The sequence below is a fragment of the Heloderma suspectum genome, chromosome 2 (assembly GCF_057233095.1).
Source record: "Heloderma suspectum isolate Gila_16-S chromosome 2, 16-S_ref, whole genome shotgun sequence".
Taxonomy (NCBI): Eukaryota; Metazoa; Chordata; class Lepidosauria; order Squamata; family Helodermatidae; genus Heloderma; species Heloderma suspectum.
This window is the reverse complement of record NC_139459.1, coordinates 179,225,474-179,242,298: the sequence shown is the minus strand read 5'-3', so window position 1 is coordinate 179,242,298 and position 16,825 is coordinate 179,225,474. Positions and strand designations below refer to the sequence as shown.

General features: G+C 47.5%; 1 protein-coding gene across 3 annotated transcripts in view; it reads right to left on the bottom strand.

Annotated features, from left to right (window-relative positions):
* Nucleotides 1-3,341: 3,341 nt before the first annotated feature.
* RAPGEF3 (Rap guanine nucleotide exchange factor 3) overlaps nt 3,342-16,825 on the bottom strand; it is a 76,942-nt gene continuing 63,458 nt past the window's right edge. For 2 of the 3 annotated variants that reach the window (XM_084836512.1, XM_084836511.1), the window contains 6 exons: nt 14,734-14,784; nt 12,642-12,729; nt 8,670-8,734; nt 6,600-6,654; nt 5,328-5,399; nt 3,346-3,872 (listed from right to left, as the gene is read on the bottom strand). In XM_084836512.1, coding sequence (XP_084692638.1) covers nt 3,754-3,872; nt 5,328-5,399; nt 6,600-6,654; nt 8,670-8,734; nt 12,642-12,729; nt 14,734-14,784 — 450 coding nt within the window. In that variant the 3' untranslated portion in view covers nt 3,346-3,753. Of the gene's footprint in view, nt 3,873-5,327; nt 5,400-6,599; nt 6,655-8,669; nt 8,735-12,641; nt 12,730-14,733; nt 14,785-16,825 lie in introns of all 3 variants that reach the window. The other variant, XM_084836510.1, reaches the window with a different exon arrangement.

Genomic DNA, 16,825 nt, shown 5'->3' with positions numbered 1-16,825 from the left:
AGTTCTTGCCCAGACTGCTGGCAACTTCTCTAACTTCCACTTCATCTCCTCTATTGATATTCGTAGATGTGAGGACTTAGCTGTTTCATCGCAGTCTGAGAGTTTCCCAGAATCTGCAGTTGCAAAGAAGCTAGTCATTAACTAATAAAGTAGTGTAGCCCAAAGCCTTGTTTCCTGGAGTGTGTTGATTGCAAAGGGTGAGGATGAAGGAACATGACAGCACAGTCATCTGGGGAACCTCAGAGGACCAGATCTGGTCCCTATGCTGAAGGTTCCACACCCATCTTAAGTTGTGTTCTAGCACTTTGACAAAGGTTCCTTGCATGATTCTGATATCTCAAACTCACATTTGATCACCAGATGGGTCAGTGCACATTAGTTTCCAATCCATTTCTTTTCAGCATTACTTTATCCAGCTGTCTTCTGGAGCTAAACATCCATTTCTTTTGTGCCTATTCTTCCTTATGCATGCAGGAGTACATTCTAAATAATGCTACTGATGAGCATCCTTTGTGCAACTCTCTCTCTCTCTCTCTGTCTCTGTCTCTCTCTCTCTCGGAAGCAGTGATCTGCTGCTAATGGTGTTGTAACTAATGTTAAAAATATATATAAAATATTGAACATAACAAAATTTATGGTTTTATTATGTTGTATTTGGGGGGTTGTAATTGGTGTGGACCGGCCAGAGAGCTTTGGCTATTGGGCGATATAGAAACGAAACGGAATTAATGGCCTATCAGACATTACTGATGACTTCTGAAATGAAGCTATGGAAGCTAGCAATGGGACTGACATAATTTCCTGGTGCAGTATACACATTTGTTCAGCTCATAATGTTTGACTGTATTATGAACTGTACACCGTTTCTCCCAGAAGTTGTTCTTTGGCTTGGCATTTTATACAACGTTCTGTGCAGAACCAGTCAGCACTCAGCAGACTGGACATCCAACCCCCCCTCCTTCATTGGCAGACTTACCCAATCTGCTTCATCCCTGAACCCATTTTCATGTTGAACTAAGCATGTAGGCAAACACAAGGTTCACCTTCATGCTATGCAGTGACCAGCCATTAATCACAAAAGGGCAGCTTCTGCCACAACTTCGGTCATACATGTGGCGCCAAAGCAAACTACAACGCCCATGGGGCAATGTGATAAAGCGCACCTGCGTTGCACTATCGTCGTGTGCGTGCTGACGCTGCAGGAGAATTCTTGGACCACAGGTCATCGTGCTCCAAGACTTCATAGAATCATGGAATAGTAGGGTTGGAAGGGGCCTACAAGGCCATCGAGTCCAACTTCCCCAAGAAAGTGTTGCAAATATCAAGCTGATTCCAACTAGCTGTTAGTCTCCTATAATGAACTTCACTCTCCATAGCACAGTTATGTTCTCTTTTCCATTCTACCTGATGAAGGGCTTGTATAACTCAAAAACGTGCATTCTTCCTTACCAACAGAAGTAGTTGGTAATTACCCCTCCCTCCTTTAGCTAGTTTATGCCTCTTCAGGCAAAGCTCTGCTGCAGAGCTGCATAGGCTCTTTCAGCCCAAGGGCCACATTCCTTTTCCAAGAAGCTTCCTGGGACCACATTCCAGTGGTGGGCAGGGCCAAAGGCAAAAGGGGCAGGAACAAAATGCCAAAAATGCCAGCCTATTTTAGCTTACAATTCTTACTGCCATTTGCTAAGCCCTAGGAGAGGCTTTTCACCCTTTTAGAACGGGGGGGGGGGACTGCACAAACGTTGGGTAACCAAACAATTGGTGGTTGAGGAAAAAGGGTTGTGGCCCTTTGGGGACTCCCAGAGGGCCAGATTTGGCCCCCGGGCCTGAGGCTTTGCACCCCTGCTCTACTGCTGTCAAGCCTATTCACAGGTGGTGCTTAGTGGACCTCCTTCCACTGGAGGTTAGCTGCAAAAGCTTTTATGAAAATCCAGCAAATAAACATAGGAAGCCACATGAGTCAGTCCCTTGGTCCATCTAGCCCGATATTGTTAACACTGACTGGCAGGAGTTTCTCCAGCCCTACTTAGAGAAGCTGAGGATTGAACCCATGACCTTCTGCATGTAGAGCAGGGGCTCTACCAGTGAGCCACAGAAAAAACAGCTGCTGACCACCAAAGCAGAAGTAAGTACCACGAGGGTATGGAGGACTCTGTTGGGTGGCACATCTCTCTTCATTAAGTATCCCCACAGGCTGCAGCATGAAGAATGCAGATGACACTATAAATAAGCCTGCTGCCCCCATTGATTTGGGTTACTCAGGGGAGAGATGAAGACTAAGGGAGTTCACCTGAATAAAAACTGGTGCAGGGCAGCACAAGACAAGAGGCAAGCAATGGACATACCTTCTAGTAAACTCCTGCAACCAACCAAGGCCCAGATTCTCTTTTCCTCTTAATTCAGCTTGTGAGACAAGACCTGGGACTCAGATGCTGAGCAAGTCTGAATCTCCTATCATAACCCAGGATTTTTTGGGGGGTGGGAGGAATCCACACAAGAGGACATGTTGTCCTTGCTTTCAGCCCATCATCAGAAAGACAGTTACGAACTACATTTGCGTCACTCCTGCCTGATATTGGCCTGGTTCACACATAACGCTAAGCCACAGTGTGGTTTGTTGAAATCTGGCTGTCAGCGTGTCTCTGAACTCATCCCAGTAAACAAACTTTGGTTTATTAACCAGCTATGGACCACAAATAGAACCCATGGTTTGTTGTTGACTTACGAAGTGTGGCTTGTTTAAACCATGGCTTGTCATGATGTCTGAACCTAGAAGCGTGGCTTATGCTTGGCTTGTTTGCTGGAGAAGCAGCCAGGGGCTTGAGCTATCCTCACTGTTCCTCCTGTCTGGGTGGTGCTATGGGGGTGGGGGGGTGACAGAGACAAGAGGAGCTGCTGGCATCAGTAGCAGCATGCATGACCTAGAACTAGTATCCCTGCATCCTCTGCAACATTGCAGAGAAGGCTGAGTGCATCTCTAAAGGTACCACTTGCCTACTGGGACCTCTCGCCTACTGGGACCACTTCCAAAAGTCAATATGTTCAGTGGATACCAAATAAGTAGGTACTATGTAGGTAAATCAGTTCCATTAGAGCAAATGGATTTTGGTTCATCTGTGTGCTTTAAAGAAGCAGTAGGCCACAGTAACACTGGAACCAGCCCTGGGAGAGGCGAGGGGCAAGAGAGACAGGCACAATTGTGGTGGGGTCTGCTGGCCCACCTAAACTAGAATGATGGGCCCAGGCATTTCTTTCCACTCCTGAGCTATGGTGCTAGTCAGTAGCAAGGACAAGGAGGAAGGGAGGGAAACCTCAGTCAGAAAACAGCATTCCACCACACATACAAAAGCAAGTCTTGCAATATGCTTTTTTAAAAATCCACATTTCCATTGAACACTGATAAGTAATACATGTGAGCTTTTTGCTCCTTTCACCGTAAGGCAGCCAGAAGTGTTCCATAAAGCAGCCTCTTTTTTTTTTCAAATCAGAAACTCTGCAGCCTACAAAAGCATCATTGGTAGCAGCAGGCACATCTTTCCTCTGGCCTGGACATAGCTGGCACCTACTCTCCTGGCTCCAGGATGGAGATCAAGGGTGCCACCAAGGGAACAAGGAACTCTCCAGTCTGCTTGGGATCCCTCACTGCCCAGTCTTCAAGGTAGGGCTAGCCCATGAAGGTGCCCCTTCCTAGCAGTTCTTGCCCTACGTTGGGTAATATGCACATCTTGTGTCCTATAGCTGGAGCTTCTTTCAGCATCAGGATTCGAGGTCTCGTGACAGCCGCAGAAGTTCCTTCTGGCTGTCAATCACTCTCAGGTGCTGGATGTAGGCCCAGGTCGTAGCTGGGCTCCGAGTGCTAAGGGACTGCTCTGAGCCTGAAAGACAAATGACCCAATGTCAGGGAAGGATGTCAACAAGTTCCACAACAAATTCCATGAAAAACAAAAAAAGGGGTGTACAGTTCGGTATGGTGCATACAATCTGGCATCCTACACTTTTTTAAAGCAATTTTCAAACAATCAGGTTCCTAGACCTAGATCTTATTTTGGATATAAAATCCATAGCAAAATGTCAGAAGCTGAGGTCTGTGTGCATGTGTTCGAGTCAATTTCTAATTGGGGGAGTTCAGTGCTCTGAGCAGTGTCTTAACCCTTTCTGTGGCTAGCTAGTAAAACCTTCCAAACTAAAAATAGGTCTTACCCTGGTCACATAATTCCATTTTTTTTTTGGGGGGGGGGATGGGGCTCAGGATTGCAATTGTTTTTTTGTTCAGTGTACACAGTATTGCCTAGGGACACTGGGCTTGGTTCTGCACACATCCCAGGGGAAACAAAACATTCAGGATTGTGTCTTGGATTATTTAGACCAAATTATTTGAGATGGCAAATAGCCAGTCAAACTATAAACTCCAAAAGGACATCTCCAATCGAAGGGGAGGGGCAAGAAAATTGCAGATAAGATTCCAGTTAAGGAAGTGTATTGTGAGGCACATGGTGGCAAAAAATACTACCCATGTACACTCATAGGATCTAAACAGGAATGAAATCTCAGGGTTGTAGGTACAGGGATCGATGGAAAAGTCAACTTGGTGTGCGCTGGTAGTGAAAAGGGCGAATTCTACATAAGGGATTATTAGAAAAGTGACCAAAAATAAAACTGAATCACAATCCCACCCTATTCTTTTACAGATAAATGTCACTATTTTGCTATAATGGAAAGAAAACACAACCAAAGAAATGGGAAACAGGTGTCATTTAACAGACACACAAAAGCTGACTAAGTAAGGCGCAATTTGGCACTAATCCCCTAGCTGATCTGACCAGGGAATTAATCAAATGGGCAGAGCCCACAAAAAAGGAAGCTTTTTATGTAAAGCATTAGGAAGCTGCCTTGTACTGAGTCAAACCATTTTGGCCCATCTATCCCAGTATTGTCAACTGGCAGCGGCTCTCCAGGGTATCATGCAGGATTCTTTCCCAGCCCTACCTGGAGATGCTGGGGATTGAACTTGGGACATTCTGCCTACCAAGCAGGCTACAACCATTTATAGAGAAAGAGTTTCCCTTAAAAGCCTTCACAGCACTTTGACAAACAGGCTGTTGCTGCAGCTGTGTTCTATAGCAACAAAACAGAAACAGAAACAAAACCCTGCCCCAAATGTCTTGGGGCGGGGAACACAGGGGAACAGCACAGAAAACACTGCAATGATTTAAGAACAAAGTTGTGCGGCTTCCCCATCACTACGAACAATGCACATCAATTCCAGGGGAAAGGGCTGCTGTGAAAGTAACCCGTGTGTAACACCCCTGCCACCTGCTTCACTTGCTTACAGGTAGAGGCACGCATTGCCCGAGCTTCTTCCAGGAGGTGCTGAGGACGACTCCGCAAGGGGGAGAGCGGAACTGAGGAAGGAGGGAGAAGAAGAGGAAAAAAGTAAAAGTCAGAAGCTTACAGACGAGGAATGTGGTCTTTCGTAGCCCACCTGCTGTCAGATCCCTGCTTTCTGTCACGTAACAGAGCTATTATTTCAGTGGCTGGGTTCACATGCATGTGGGTGGGTGGTTAATAAGCCATGGTGGCTTATTAACCATCCCGAGTGCCGGGCGCATGCAGCCCCATTTCCCTGATTACCCTCATCAGGCATGGCTTATTGTTATGTGCAAACCCAATGAGGGTGGGTGGCTGGGGTGGTTAGCAAACCATCCAGCAGCCCTACACACTGTGGGTTCTGGGTGGTTTGTTAACCACCCAGGCCACCCAGCCTTGCTGGATTCACAAGACACAAGGGTGGTTAATAAGCCACAGTGGCTTGTTAACTACCCCTACGTGTGTGAGGAGCATGCCGCCCAATTTCCCTAATTACCTCTCTGGATGTGGCTTGTAGTTACGTGCGAACCTGGCAAGGGTGGTTGGTTGGGATGGTTAACAAAGCACCCAGCACCCACGGTGTGTTGTAGGGTTGCTGGGTGATTTGTTAACCACCGCAGTTACCTACCCTCACCAAGTATACATGTAACAACAAGCCACATCCAGTGAGGGTAATTTAGGGAAATGAGCTGGCATGAAACTGGCACGCATGGGAATGGTTAACTAGCCACCATGGCTTATTAACTACCCTTGTGCCGTGTGAACCAGGCCAATGTCTCCCTGCATTCCATCTCTGGGTTTCCATTCTTTTTACCATGGCCTGCCTTGGCCAGGTGTATTACTGGAATACTACAACCCTTGAAAAGCTTCTAGTCTGGAAATGTCCATCCTCCCTCCCTCCCTCTTTTCTGACCCACATCCAAGCCCAAAACAAACTCTGTCAATAAACCCACTCAAAAGTTTTATTTTTAAAATGTATTGCTACCTGTGCAGAGCCTTAGGAAGAGGATGAGTTAGAAATCAGTAATAAATATTCAAAAGAATTAACATATGCAGAAAAGAAATGGGCCATGATGGTTTGCTTTGAAAGAGGTGGCCGTTCTACCTGCTTGGGGGCTTGTATCTATCCAAGGGTCTTGCTGCAGCTACCATCTTTGACTGCTATGTGGAGCAACTGCTTTCCCCTTGTCCCCACTGACAACTCCCCCCTACCCCGTCCACTCTTCCACACTCACGGTTGGGGTGACTCCGGCAGTGATGCACGAGACGAACAGCCTTGGCCGTCATGCGCTGCATGAAACAGACATGGCTTTATGTTCTATTCATTTGCTCTCCTGCTCGCTCTCCATTTTTCTCCCAAGCTGTCCATTTGTGGACAAAAAGCCCTGCATGCTGGAAGTGCTTCATTGCGCAATTGAAACTTCCAGCAGGTGAACGATAAATATCTCTAAGCAGGATTGGGCAATCCATGGCCCCTCTTCATATGGACAACACTAGCCTGACTAGTTTTTCCGTGCAACCCAACTAGGCACGTCGGAGAAATCCACAATGGAACCAAATGTGTCTGGATTTTCATAAATCCAGCCGGTAGATTCTGCAGCCAACCGTTTTTTCCCCTCGGGTGGATTCTGCAGACTTGTGGACCGATTTTCTAACTTTCCTGAATTTTGCACAAATTACGTTGTAGAAAAATATGCAGCATAAATTTTTTAAAAAAAACTGTCCAAAAGTGTGCATTTCCCCAATAGGCTAAACTATGAAAATGGGCGGCGGCGGGGGGGGGGGGGATTTGCAGATTTTTTGCACATCTGTATTTGTGCAAATTCAGGAAAAAATTAGGGGTGGACGAAAGTCACTTACCTTTTCTCGCAGCTTGTTCGCGCTGGGGGGGAGCGCTTCGCTGCTCTCCCCATGAAGTTCAGGCCGGGGGGGGAGGCTTCCCGCCTCGCCCGGCCGAAATTCAGGCCGGGGGGGAGGCTTCCCACCTCGCCCGGCCGAAATTCAGGCCGGGGAGGAGGCGCCTCGCCTCGCCTGGCCGCGAACGCGAAAGTAAAAAAAAAAAACGCCCCCTGATAGGCTACGTGACGATTCACGTAGCCTATCATGGCTAGATCTGCAAAGTCAGCCGTGATAGGCTACCTGAATCGTCACGTAGCCTATCACGGGTAACTTTAAAAAAAAAAAAAAGCGCGTACGCGAATGGCGGCCCCCATAGGGAGCCGCCATTCGCGTTCCTTATTTAGTTGCTGTAGTCTACGTAAAGACTACGGCGAAAATAAGGGCAACGCAAATAGCGTTGCCCTTATTTTCGCCGTAGTCTACATAAACATTTACGTAGACTACAGCGACCAAATAAGGAACGGGAATGGCGGCTCCCTATGGGGGCCGCCATTATCCGTACACACTTTTTTTTTTTTTAAGTCACCCGTGATAGGCTACGTGATGATTCACGTAGCCTATCACGGCTGACTTTGCAAATCTAGCCAAGATAGGCTACGTGAATCGTCACGTAGCCTATCAGGGGACTTTTTTTTTTTTTTCCTTTTATTGCAATGGCGGCGGCAGCAGCCGGTCGAAAGACCGGCTGCCGCTCCCGCCCCGCTCAAACACCCGACGAACTGCCAGCCGGACCCGCCGCCGGGAGGGACATTCAGGGAAGGTAAGTCCCATCCCGGGGGGGGGCGGGGGGGTGCGGAGGATTTCTCCCCGAAACTTGTTCGGGGGGCCGAACACGTTGGCGCTCGGCCCCCCGAAGTTTCGGGGAGAAATTCTCCGCCATCCCTGGAAAAAATCCAGTTCCATTGATGGCCATACAATGGAACAAAAAGAGCCTGACAATCTATGAAACACGAACAGAATTTACACAGTTCATACATCCCTAAGCCCAGCTGATCAGCTGCGCTGTGGGGAAAATACCCTCAGTGATCTTTGATTGATTGTGGTTGCTGAGGGCAAGGCATTATGGCGCCCGGGAAGTTAGAATCCTAACTGGGGTCACTGTGACCTCCTCCCACCCATGGTGACTCCAGTCATTATCCCCTTCCTGCAGCAATCCCTCTCCCCGTATGTGTGTATGCAAGTATGTATGCACACTTCTGTGTGTGTGTGCATGCATGTGCATACATTCACAAGCACATATGTGCCTGTGCAGCCCCTGATCCACCACCACCCATCACGGAACGAGGCCCACAGGGCCAAAAAGGTTGCCCTGTGGTTGCCCTGCTCTAATGGATACTGGCTGCTCTTGCCAATAGCACAGCACAGGAAGACTGCCTCAGTTTCCCCTGCCACATCGGTCTACTCACCAGCTTCTCAAAGTTGACAAGGTTTTCCACCACTGTGCGGTTGCCCTCATGGATGAAGGTCATGTCTGCAAAGGGAAGGCAAGTCTGCTTATCATTCATTGCAAACAGCCAACGTAGTCCAGTAGATAAAACAGCTGGGCTTGGATCTGGGCTCCTGCCCTACCTTTGCCATAGGAAATGGGCAGGAGTCAAACTTCTCCTTGTGGACAGGGAAACTCAATGGGGGACGTCTCCCCATCATAGGAACACAGGAAACCCCTTTATCCAGAGTCAGGCCATTGGCCCATCTAGCCCAGTATTGTCAACACTGACTGGCAGCAGCTCTCCAGGGTTTCAGGCAGGGGTCTTCCCCAGCCCTGCCTGGAGACACTGAAGATTGGACCAGGGACCTTCTGCATGCAAAGCAAGGGCTCTACCACACATTTAGGAGAGGAACCATAGCTTGATAGTAGAGCACCTGCTTTGCTTGCAGAAGGTCCAAGCTTCGGTCCCTGGCATCTCCAGTTTAAACAGGAACGGAGAACGTGTGGCCCTCCAGATCTTGTTGGACTGCAACTCCTGCTAATCTTCACCCTTGGCTATGCTGGCACTAGGACTCATGGAGTTGCAGTCCAACCACATCTGGAGGGCCACACTTTCTGTACTCCTGAGTAAAAGGATCTCAGGTAGCAGGGCAAGGAAAGGACCCTGGAAAGCTGCTGCCGGTCAGGGTAGACAATACTGAGCTAGAAGGACTAAAGCAACTTCATGTGACCTCTGCCTTTTTGCTGTTGGGGTGGTCATTTTTGAAGTCCTAAAGGAAGTGCACGTAAGGAAGAGAAATCCTTCCTGATCCCAATAGAGCATTGCTCAGGCATCTTGTCATATTCTACTAGTTAGCCGTGCATATCCCATGGAGACGCGGGGACTAGTAGTCTGAGAATGATTGGATTAAAGGATTTTTGCCCATTCCGCTTGCAACTGGAACAACTTCACACTTTTAAAATAAATGTGCTACAAATAAACTGGCAAAACTAAAAGATGTTCTTTTTAAAAAGATCATTTACTTCTTCTTCCTGATGTCTTGCCTGTCTGTTTTCATCTCTTGATTTTCCCTCTCTGCTCCCACTGGTGTCCTTTCAGCACTTTCTCCTCAGCTTCTCTTCCTCCTACTCTAACTATCACCAACTGACTTTCCTTCAGCCCCTTTCCCAACATTCTGTGCCTGTTCTTTCATTGGCCCAGCACTCTAAGAGCTCACAGGAGTAAGCCTTATGACTAGGGATGTACAGATTCCCCACCGTCCATTCCAGTGGGGAATCCGTGGGGGGAGAGGCGATCCGCTCCTCCCCCCCCAGAATCCTCACGGAGCGGCTCCACTCTGCGAGGATTCCGCAGAGCTGAGGGCCACCCCGTTCCACCATCCGCATGCCCCAGATTCCCCCATTTTTTTCCGGCTCCCCGAACTTAAGTAAATAATTCCCTAAGTACCACCGAAAAATCCTTTTGGCACGCCCACTGTCAGTCTCTGTAAGAGTAAAGCCCTTCAAGGGGGATTCCCCATGTAACTTCCAGTCACCTGATCTCACCTCACCTGACCTCACCTCCACAGACAATAAACAGAAAAGATGGAGGATTTCCGTGGACTTCACGACTCAGCCCCAGCAAAAGAAAGCATCGAGAAAATGCCTCATAAAAAGGGTAAAGCCGTTCATGTTCTTCTTCGTCCATTTCCGATTTAGGGATTTCTTTTTGTGATTATTTTTGTAAAATCCGCCATTTGGTGGACAAAAAAAATGGGTCCATGTGAGCTCCGGCCCAGATTGATCGGGCCGCTCTGTTCCGAGGAGGATTCCGCGGACTGGAATTGTCAGAATTCAATCCCATTTAAAATTCGGGCAGAATTCTCTGACATCCCTACTTATGACACCTGCATACACACACTTGTCACATGTCACATTACATGTAGTACAGTGTAGGACATATGCATTAACCTCCCCTCTGCCTCATCCCTCTCCCTTCGGTTTAAAACAAAATTTATTTATTTATTGCATTTATATCTCACCTTTTTTCCTCTTGCAAGGAACCCAAGGTGGCTTACATGATCCTCCTCCTCTCTGTTTTATCCTCACAACAACAACCCTGTGAGGTAGGTTGGGCTGAGAGTCTATGACTGGCCCAAAGTCACCCAGTGAGCTTCCATGGCTGAGTGGGGACTAGAACCCGGATCTCCCAGCTCCCAGTCCAATACTCTTGCCACTACACCACACTGGCTAAAATGAGCAAAATCGGTCTGGTAGATCTCTAGTAATAAGCCTTACACTACCATATTATTATATAAGATGCCTATTTCTGCTGCTACATCATCACACTAGAATAGGCTACATCAGGACACTGAAAAGAATTCGAAAGCAAAATCTCCCTGGCATGAGATGAACCATCCTCAGCAACAGCAGGCTCCAACCCAGTCGATGAGGCTTAGAAACTAAGGGCCATCTCATCCACACCTTTGCCCAGTGAATGCAACAGAGGAAGGAATCTGTTGACGGCTAGTCCTCATAAATGATGACATGGACTGTTTGTCCACAGGCTTAGGGAGCCATGGGAAAGTGAGAACTTTGTCTATGAGGCTGTGACAGGAGTTCGCTTGATACCATTTCATACTATGCTACAACAGGCCCACACAACTTGGCCTGTGCCAAGCATAGCCCAACTTCCAAATATGGCAATGCCCACCCCTACCCCCATGCATGGCTGATAGATCTCCTGGTTTGGCTTCCTTTGGGGGACTGCAAAAATAGGACAAGATGTGAGGCCGAGCACCCAGCATGCAATGATGTATAGCTGATGAGCCGGGTTTGGCTTGGAGGGGGGGGGGGTCACAAGCTGTGCAGGAGTGAGTTACAAGAGCCTCGGTTGTTCATGGTCACATTCACAATAGAGCATTTTCATATTCCTGATTCTCTATTGTACTTTTAGATCAGGAGATGCTGTGGTTATAGGGAGGTGAGGCTGAATAACACTGCTAGCACACCTAGACAAGACCAGAGGGCCTTGCTTCACTCATTCACCAGAGTAGCCTCCCCCAATCAGGCACCCTCCAGATATGTTGAACTATTACTCCCACCATCCCCAGGCAGCACGGGGTTGTAGGCGAACAGTGCTGGAGAGTGCCCAGTTGGGGAACACTGCACCAGACCATCTAAATTAACTATCTGGAGAGGGACGGTTTAACATTCCAAGGGCTGTCTGCTGTCGAAGAGTCATGCTGACAAGTTTAAAATCAACTTGGTCTCTCTCTCTTTCTCTCCATCTCTCTCCCTTACTTGTGAATGCACCCTCACTGTATTACAAACTTAACTGTCATGCTTTTGGGTAAGGGCACCCTCGTCTAGTGATCTCAGGGTTCTCAGCCCCTCAGAAGACATTTATCCGGTTCCCTGATGAAAGCCACAGTTGAAGCCATTTTATCTTTATGATGAAGACATAACCCCTCATCACGCTGGGACAGGTTTGAATGAAAGCTTTTGAATCATAACACTCACTGATGATCAGTGTTGAGACCTCTCTGAGCCAAATGGGCTGGCAGCCTGGCCTGCTGTGTGGCTGTTCATAGGTTCTTTTTCTCAACTATTTTAAATCGTACATGTCTTGTGAAAATATCCCCCCAAGATCTCTGGAGAAAAAGAGCATGTATCCATGCAGCGGAACGCCTGAAATCAATTTCAACCCCTTTGGTGGCTTAGTAAAAACTCATTTTAGTTTTTTTTAAAAAAATAGTGAAAACTGTATTTTAAACAGATCAATTGCTCCTGAGGAAGAGACCTAGTCTCGAAATGCATTCAGCATTTTAGAGATCATCATCGTAAATATTTTTACAGTCCACAAGTATTTTAGAGCTCTGCATAATAAATAATTACAGTCCATACTCAGAGGTGCTTTTGGATTTTTTTCCTTTTTGATATTTTGTTAGTAAAAACCATGCTATTATACCTTTAAGGAGAAGGGGCATAAAGGGGATGATGGGTGGAGTCAGTTTGGCCATGGCCAGCCTATAGACCCGGTGATTCCAAGAAGGATCCTGGAAAAAAGGAAGAAAGATTAGCACTGGAATGTTTGCAACTGAGTGTACAGCCCCTCATCTGCCCAAACCATCCTTTGATTATGTTCTCTGCCTCGTTCTCACTAACAGCAGATCAGATACTAAACCTGTTTCTGGACTACATCATTTCAGACTGCAGGTGAAAGCTTACAGCAGGGGAGGACAACTTCTGGGGGTCCAAGGGCTAGTGTGGTGTAGTGGTTGGAGTGTTAGACTGGGACTTGGGAGATCCGGGTTCTAGTCCCCACTCAGCCTTGAAGCTCACTGGGTGACTCTGGACCAGTCACACATTCTTAGCCTAACCTTCCTCACAGGGTTGTTGTGAGGATAAAATGGAGAGGAGGAGGCTTATGTACACTGCCTTGGGCTCCTTTTAAGATGAAAAAGGGGGGATATAAATGTTATAATAATAATATTAATATTAATACCCACACAGGAGCTGCACCCTTGCCCCCACCCCCAGCACTGAAATTTGCTGCCAAAATTTAGTGGTGCAGAAACAAAAAAGGATGAATATGCCTTTAAAAACAGCCCTTATTTGTTTCCGCACTGCTGCACCAAATTTTGGAGGCAAACGGTGGCTTCTTTTTTGAACCAAGGGGAAAATAGCTCCTTGTTGCTGCCATTCTGCCAAATTTCTTCTGCCATTTGAGAGAGCTAGGTCTGACTCGGCACACCAGAGGTTCTTGAGACTGAAGGCCAAACTAGGTATGATAGAAATGGATGAATTTGTCTTTCAGTGTCTTTCAACTGTGGCAAATAGCAACCGGCGGGGGGGCGGTGTTGTATGTGGCCCAAGATACCAGGAAGTCCTCCTCTCTCTCTGCACCATTTTCCAGATGAAAATGGCCTCCCTCTCCAAGCTGCAATTTGCTCTGTTAGGAAAAGCAGACATGGCACACTTGCCACACTCCATCCCCGCAATTCAAAGCAGTAAGGATGGGCAGCTTCCTCAAATGAGGAGAGAGACCAGGAGCTGGCATCCCTCTCCATGACACTTGCACCAACGGGCAGGAAAAGCCAGCAGGAGCAGCTTCACTCAGGAGCAGCAGTTTGGAGGTTTGAAAAAGCAGAAGCAGCAGAGCGCTAAGCTAGGAAAGGAGTTTGAGGTTAGGGACATACGAGAATGTTATCGTTGTTTGCAAATCACCCAAACATGCCACGATTGCAACCCCAAACGTGACAATGAGCATGTTCTCCAAAAACGCTTGCAAATTCCTGAATTCCTGTTCCCGCTCCAATAAATGCACATTTTTATACTTTACTCCGTGGGGGGGAAATGCAAATTTTGGGTGCACTCTTTTGAAGACGCACATTTTCCCCTTGTGAAATGTGCATGTTTCCTGTTTCACCAAAATGAGAAAAGCGCACAAACAAACAGGGGAGACAAGGCAAGACCAGCCTCAAATTGGTGTTCAGCGATCTCGTCAATCACAACAATTGCTTGTTTGCCCAGCCCCATTTGAGGTCACAAAGCCACAAGAATTCTGGTGCCGGATAAGGCCCAGTAGTGGCCAAGTGCTGTTTGGTGGGCTGGGTAAGGACTGATCAGAAAAGGGCAGACAAATCAGTTTATCTTCCTGTTGTTGCTGAGGAAGAACTGAGAAATTACTGGTCACCTCTACTGAACAAGGTCGAACTCGAAGCTCCAGTGGTCCTTATCCTCAGGACTCCTACTGGCTGTACCAAAACCCACAACTAGGGAGTGTTGGCTAGTCCCAAGGGTGCTTCCAGACAGAGGGGTGCTACCACTAACAACTAGAAGGCACTGTGCAGCTATTCTGTCTTTTCTTCATTAATGGGTTTTTCGTGGTAAGAAATAAAGTGGTGGGGGAATATGGGAGGGTTATGAATGGAAGACATCAGGGTGATGGCGCAATAATAGCCTCATCTGAAAGCTCCCCAAGAGGAGGAAATCCAGATTCATACCCAGAACTAAGCAAGATTCCGGCCCCTTCCAAAGGCAAATGGACCCGCACTCACCAATATGCGTTCCATGGTGCCGTATAACTTTCGCGTCTTGTGTGGAAGCTTCTGGGATATGAGAGAGAGAGAGAGAGGCCTGTTCAGAAATGACCAATCAGTGAAAAAAGCAAGGGTGATTTCACCCCTGCAAAATTTGATACTTAGTCATCAAGTGGTGCTTGGCACAGGTGAAATGGCTTTGATACCTCAAACCCCACAGGTGGAGCTTTCATATCTTCTCACAAGATCTCAGACTCTCATGCAGTTCTCCTGTTCCTATGCAGATTACCAAATGAACAGCTATCAGGGGAGGAGATAGGGGGCAATATACATGCTTGTGTGAAAGGATCGAGACAAAGAGGCCTTTGCTTTTCAGTAAAGTGACTCTGAAAGCCAACTTACACAACTGCTTGTCGATGTGAGTTTCCAATCCGTATCGTTTCTTTCCCCTGCTGTAAAGGCAGGATATGCATGAGGCAAAGTGGTGATGTGCCCCAGCCAGCACAAGAATGTATCACCAATATGAGCACGACGAGCTGTGGAAGAAATCCTCACCATTTCTCAGAGGCAGAGAGGTCATTTCTGTCATTTTTGTACAGCTCCTGTGCACCACTGTTTCAGTGCGCATTTGATCTGTTTGTGGTGCACAATCCGTTTGGCTTCATGCAAGGAAATGTCAATTGAATCCTAAAGTGATCATGGGAACCAATCTCAAAAGCAAGCACACAGGCCTAGTTCTCACAAAGGTGGTGAACCTAAAAGGAGGCTGACCACTTGAGACTACGAAGGCTCCTCTGTTAAAAACAACAACCATCAGAATCCCTGTCTATAGAAAGCTAGGTGCCTAGCTAGCCATCTTGCTGACACGCTAGTACTCTATGTGCATGGATCTTTTTCATCGGGGGGGCTCCAGTCATGTGAGTCTGAACCTGTAATTGGAGGCAGTGCAATGAGTTGCCTCTCAAGACCATCTACGGCAGGTGTGGGCAACCTCAGCCCCAGGGTCCCAATCTGGCCCTCCTAGAGTCCCAATCTGGGCCTGTAGGGTTCCCTCAAAGGCCACACCCCCTTCCCTCGGCCACACCTCTTTCTCCCAACCAACCATCCTCTGGAGAAGGCAACTTGGAGAACTGGAAGATGGCAGTTACTCCTCCAACTGTCCGGACCACATATTCTAAAGCTAATTTGCATGCATGTCACCTGGAGCAAGTAGGAGAAGCAATTAGAATCATAGAATAGAATCATAGAATAGTAGGGTTGGAAGGGGCCTACAAGGCCATCGAGTCCAACCCCCTGCTCAATGCAGGAATCCAAGTCACAGCATCCCTGACAGATGGCTGTCCAGCCTCGTCTTGAATGCCGCCAGCGTGGGAGAGACCACCACCTCCCTAGGTCATTGGTTCCATTGTCGTATTGCTCTAACAGTCAGGAAGTTTTTCCTGATGTTCAGCCGGAATCTGGCTTCCTGTAACTTGAGCCCATTACTCCGTGTCCTGCACTCTGGGATGATTGAGAAGAGATCCCGGCCTTCCTCTCTGTGACAACCTTTCAAGTCCTTGAAGAGCGCTATCATATCTCCCCTCAGTCTTCTCTTCTCAAGGCTAAACATGCCCAGTTCTTTCAGTCTCTCTTCATAGGGCTTTATTTCCAGTCCCCCGATCATCTTTGTTGCCCTCCTCTGAACCCTCTCCAGCTTGTCTGCATCCTTCTTAAAGTGTGGTGCCCAGAACTGGACACAGTACTCCAGATGAGGCCTAACCAGTGCAGAGTAGAGGGGAACTAGTACTTCCCGGGATTTGGAAGCGATGCTTCTATTAATGCAGCCCAAAATAGCATTTGCCTTTTTTGCAGCCACATCACATTGTTGGCTCATATTCAGTTTGTGATCGACAACAATTCCAAGATCCTTCTCGCTTGTAGTGTTGTTGAGCCACGTATCCCCCATCTTGTAACTGTGCATTTGGTTTCTTTTTCCTAGGTGCAGAACTTGGCATTTATCCCTATTAAATGTCATTCTGTTGTTTTCTGCCCAGCACTCCAGTCTATCTAGATCATTTTGAATTTTGTTTCTGTCTTCCAGAGTACCATATTTTCTGGCGTATAAGACGAC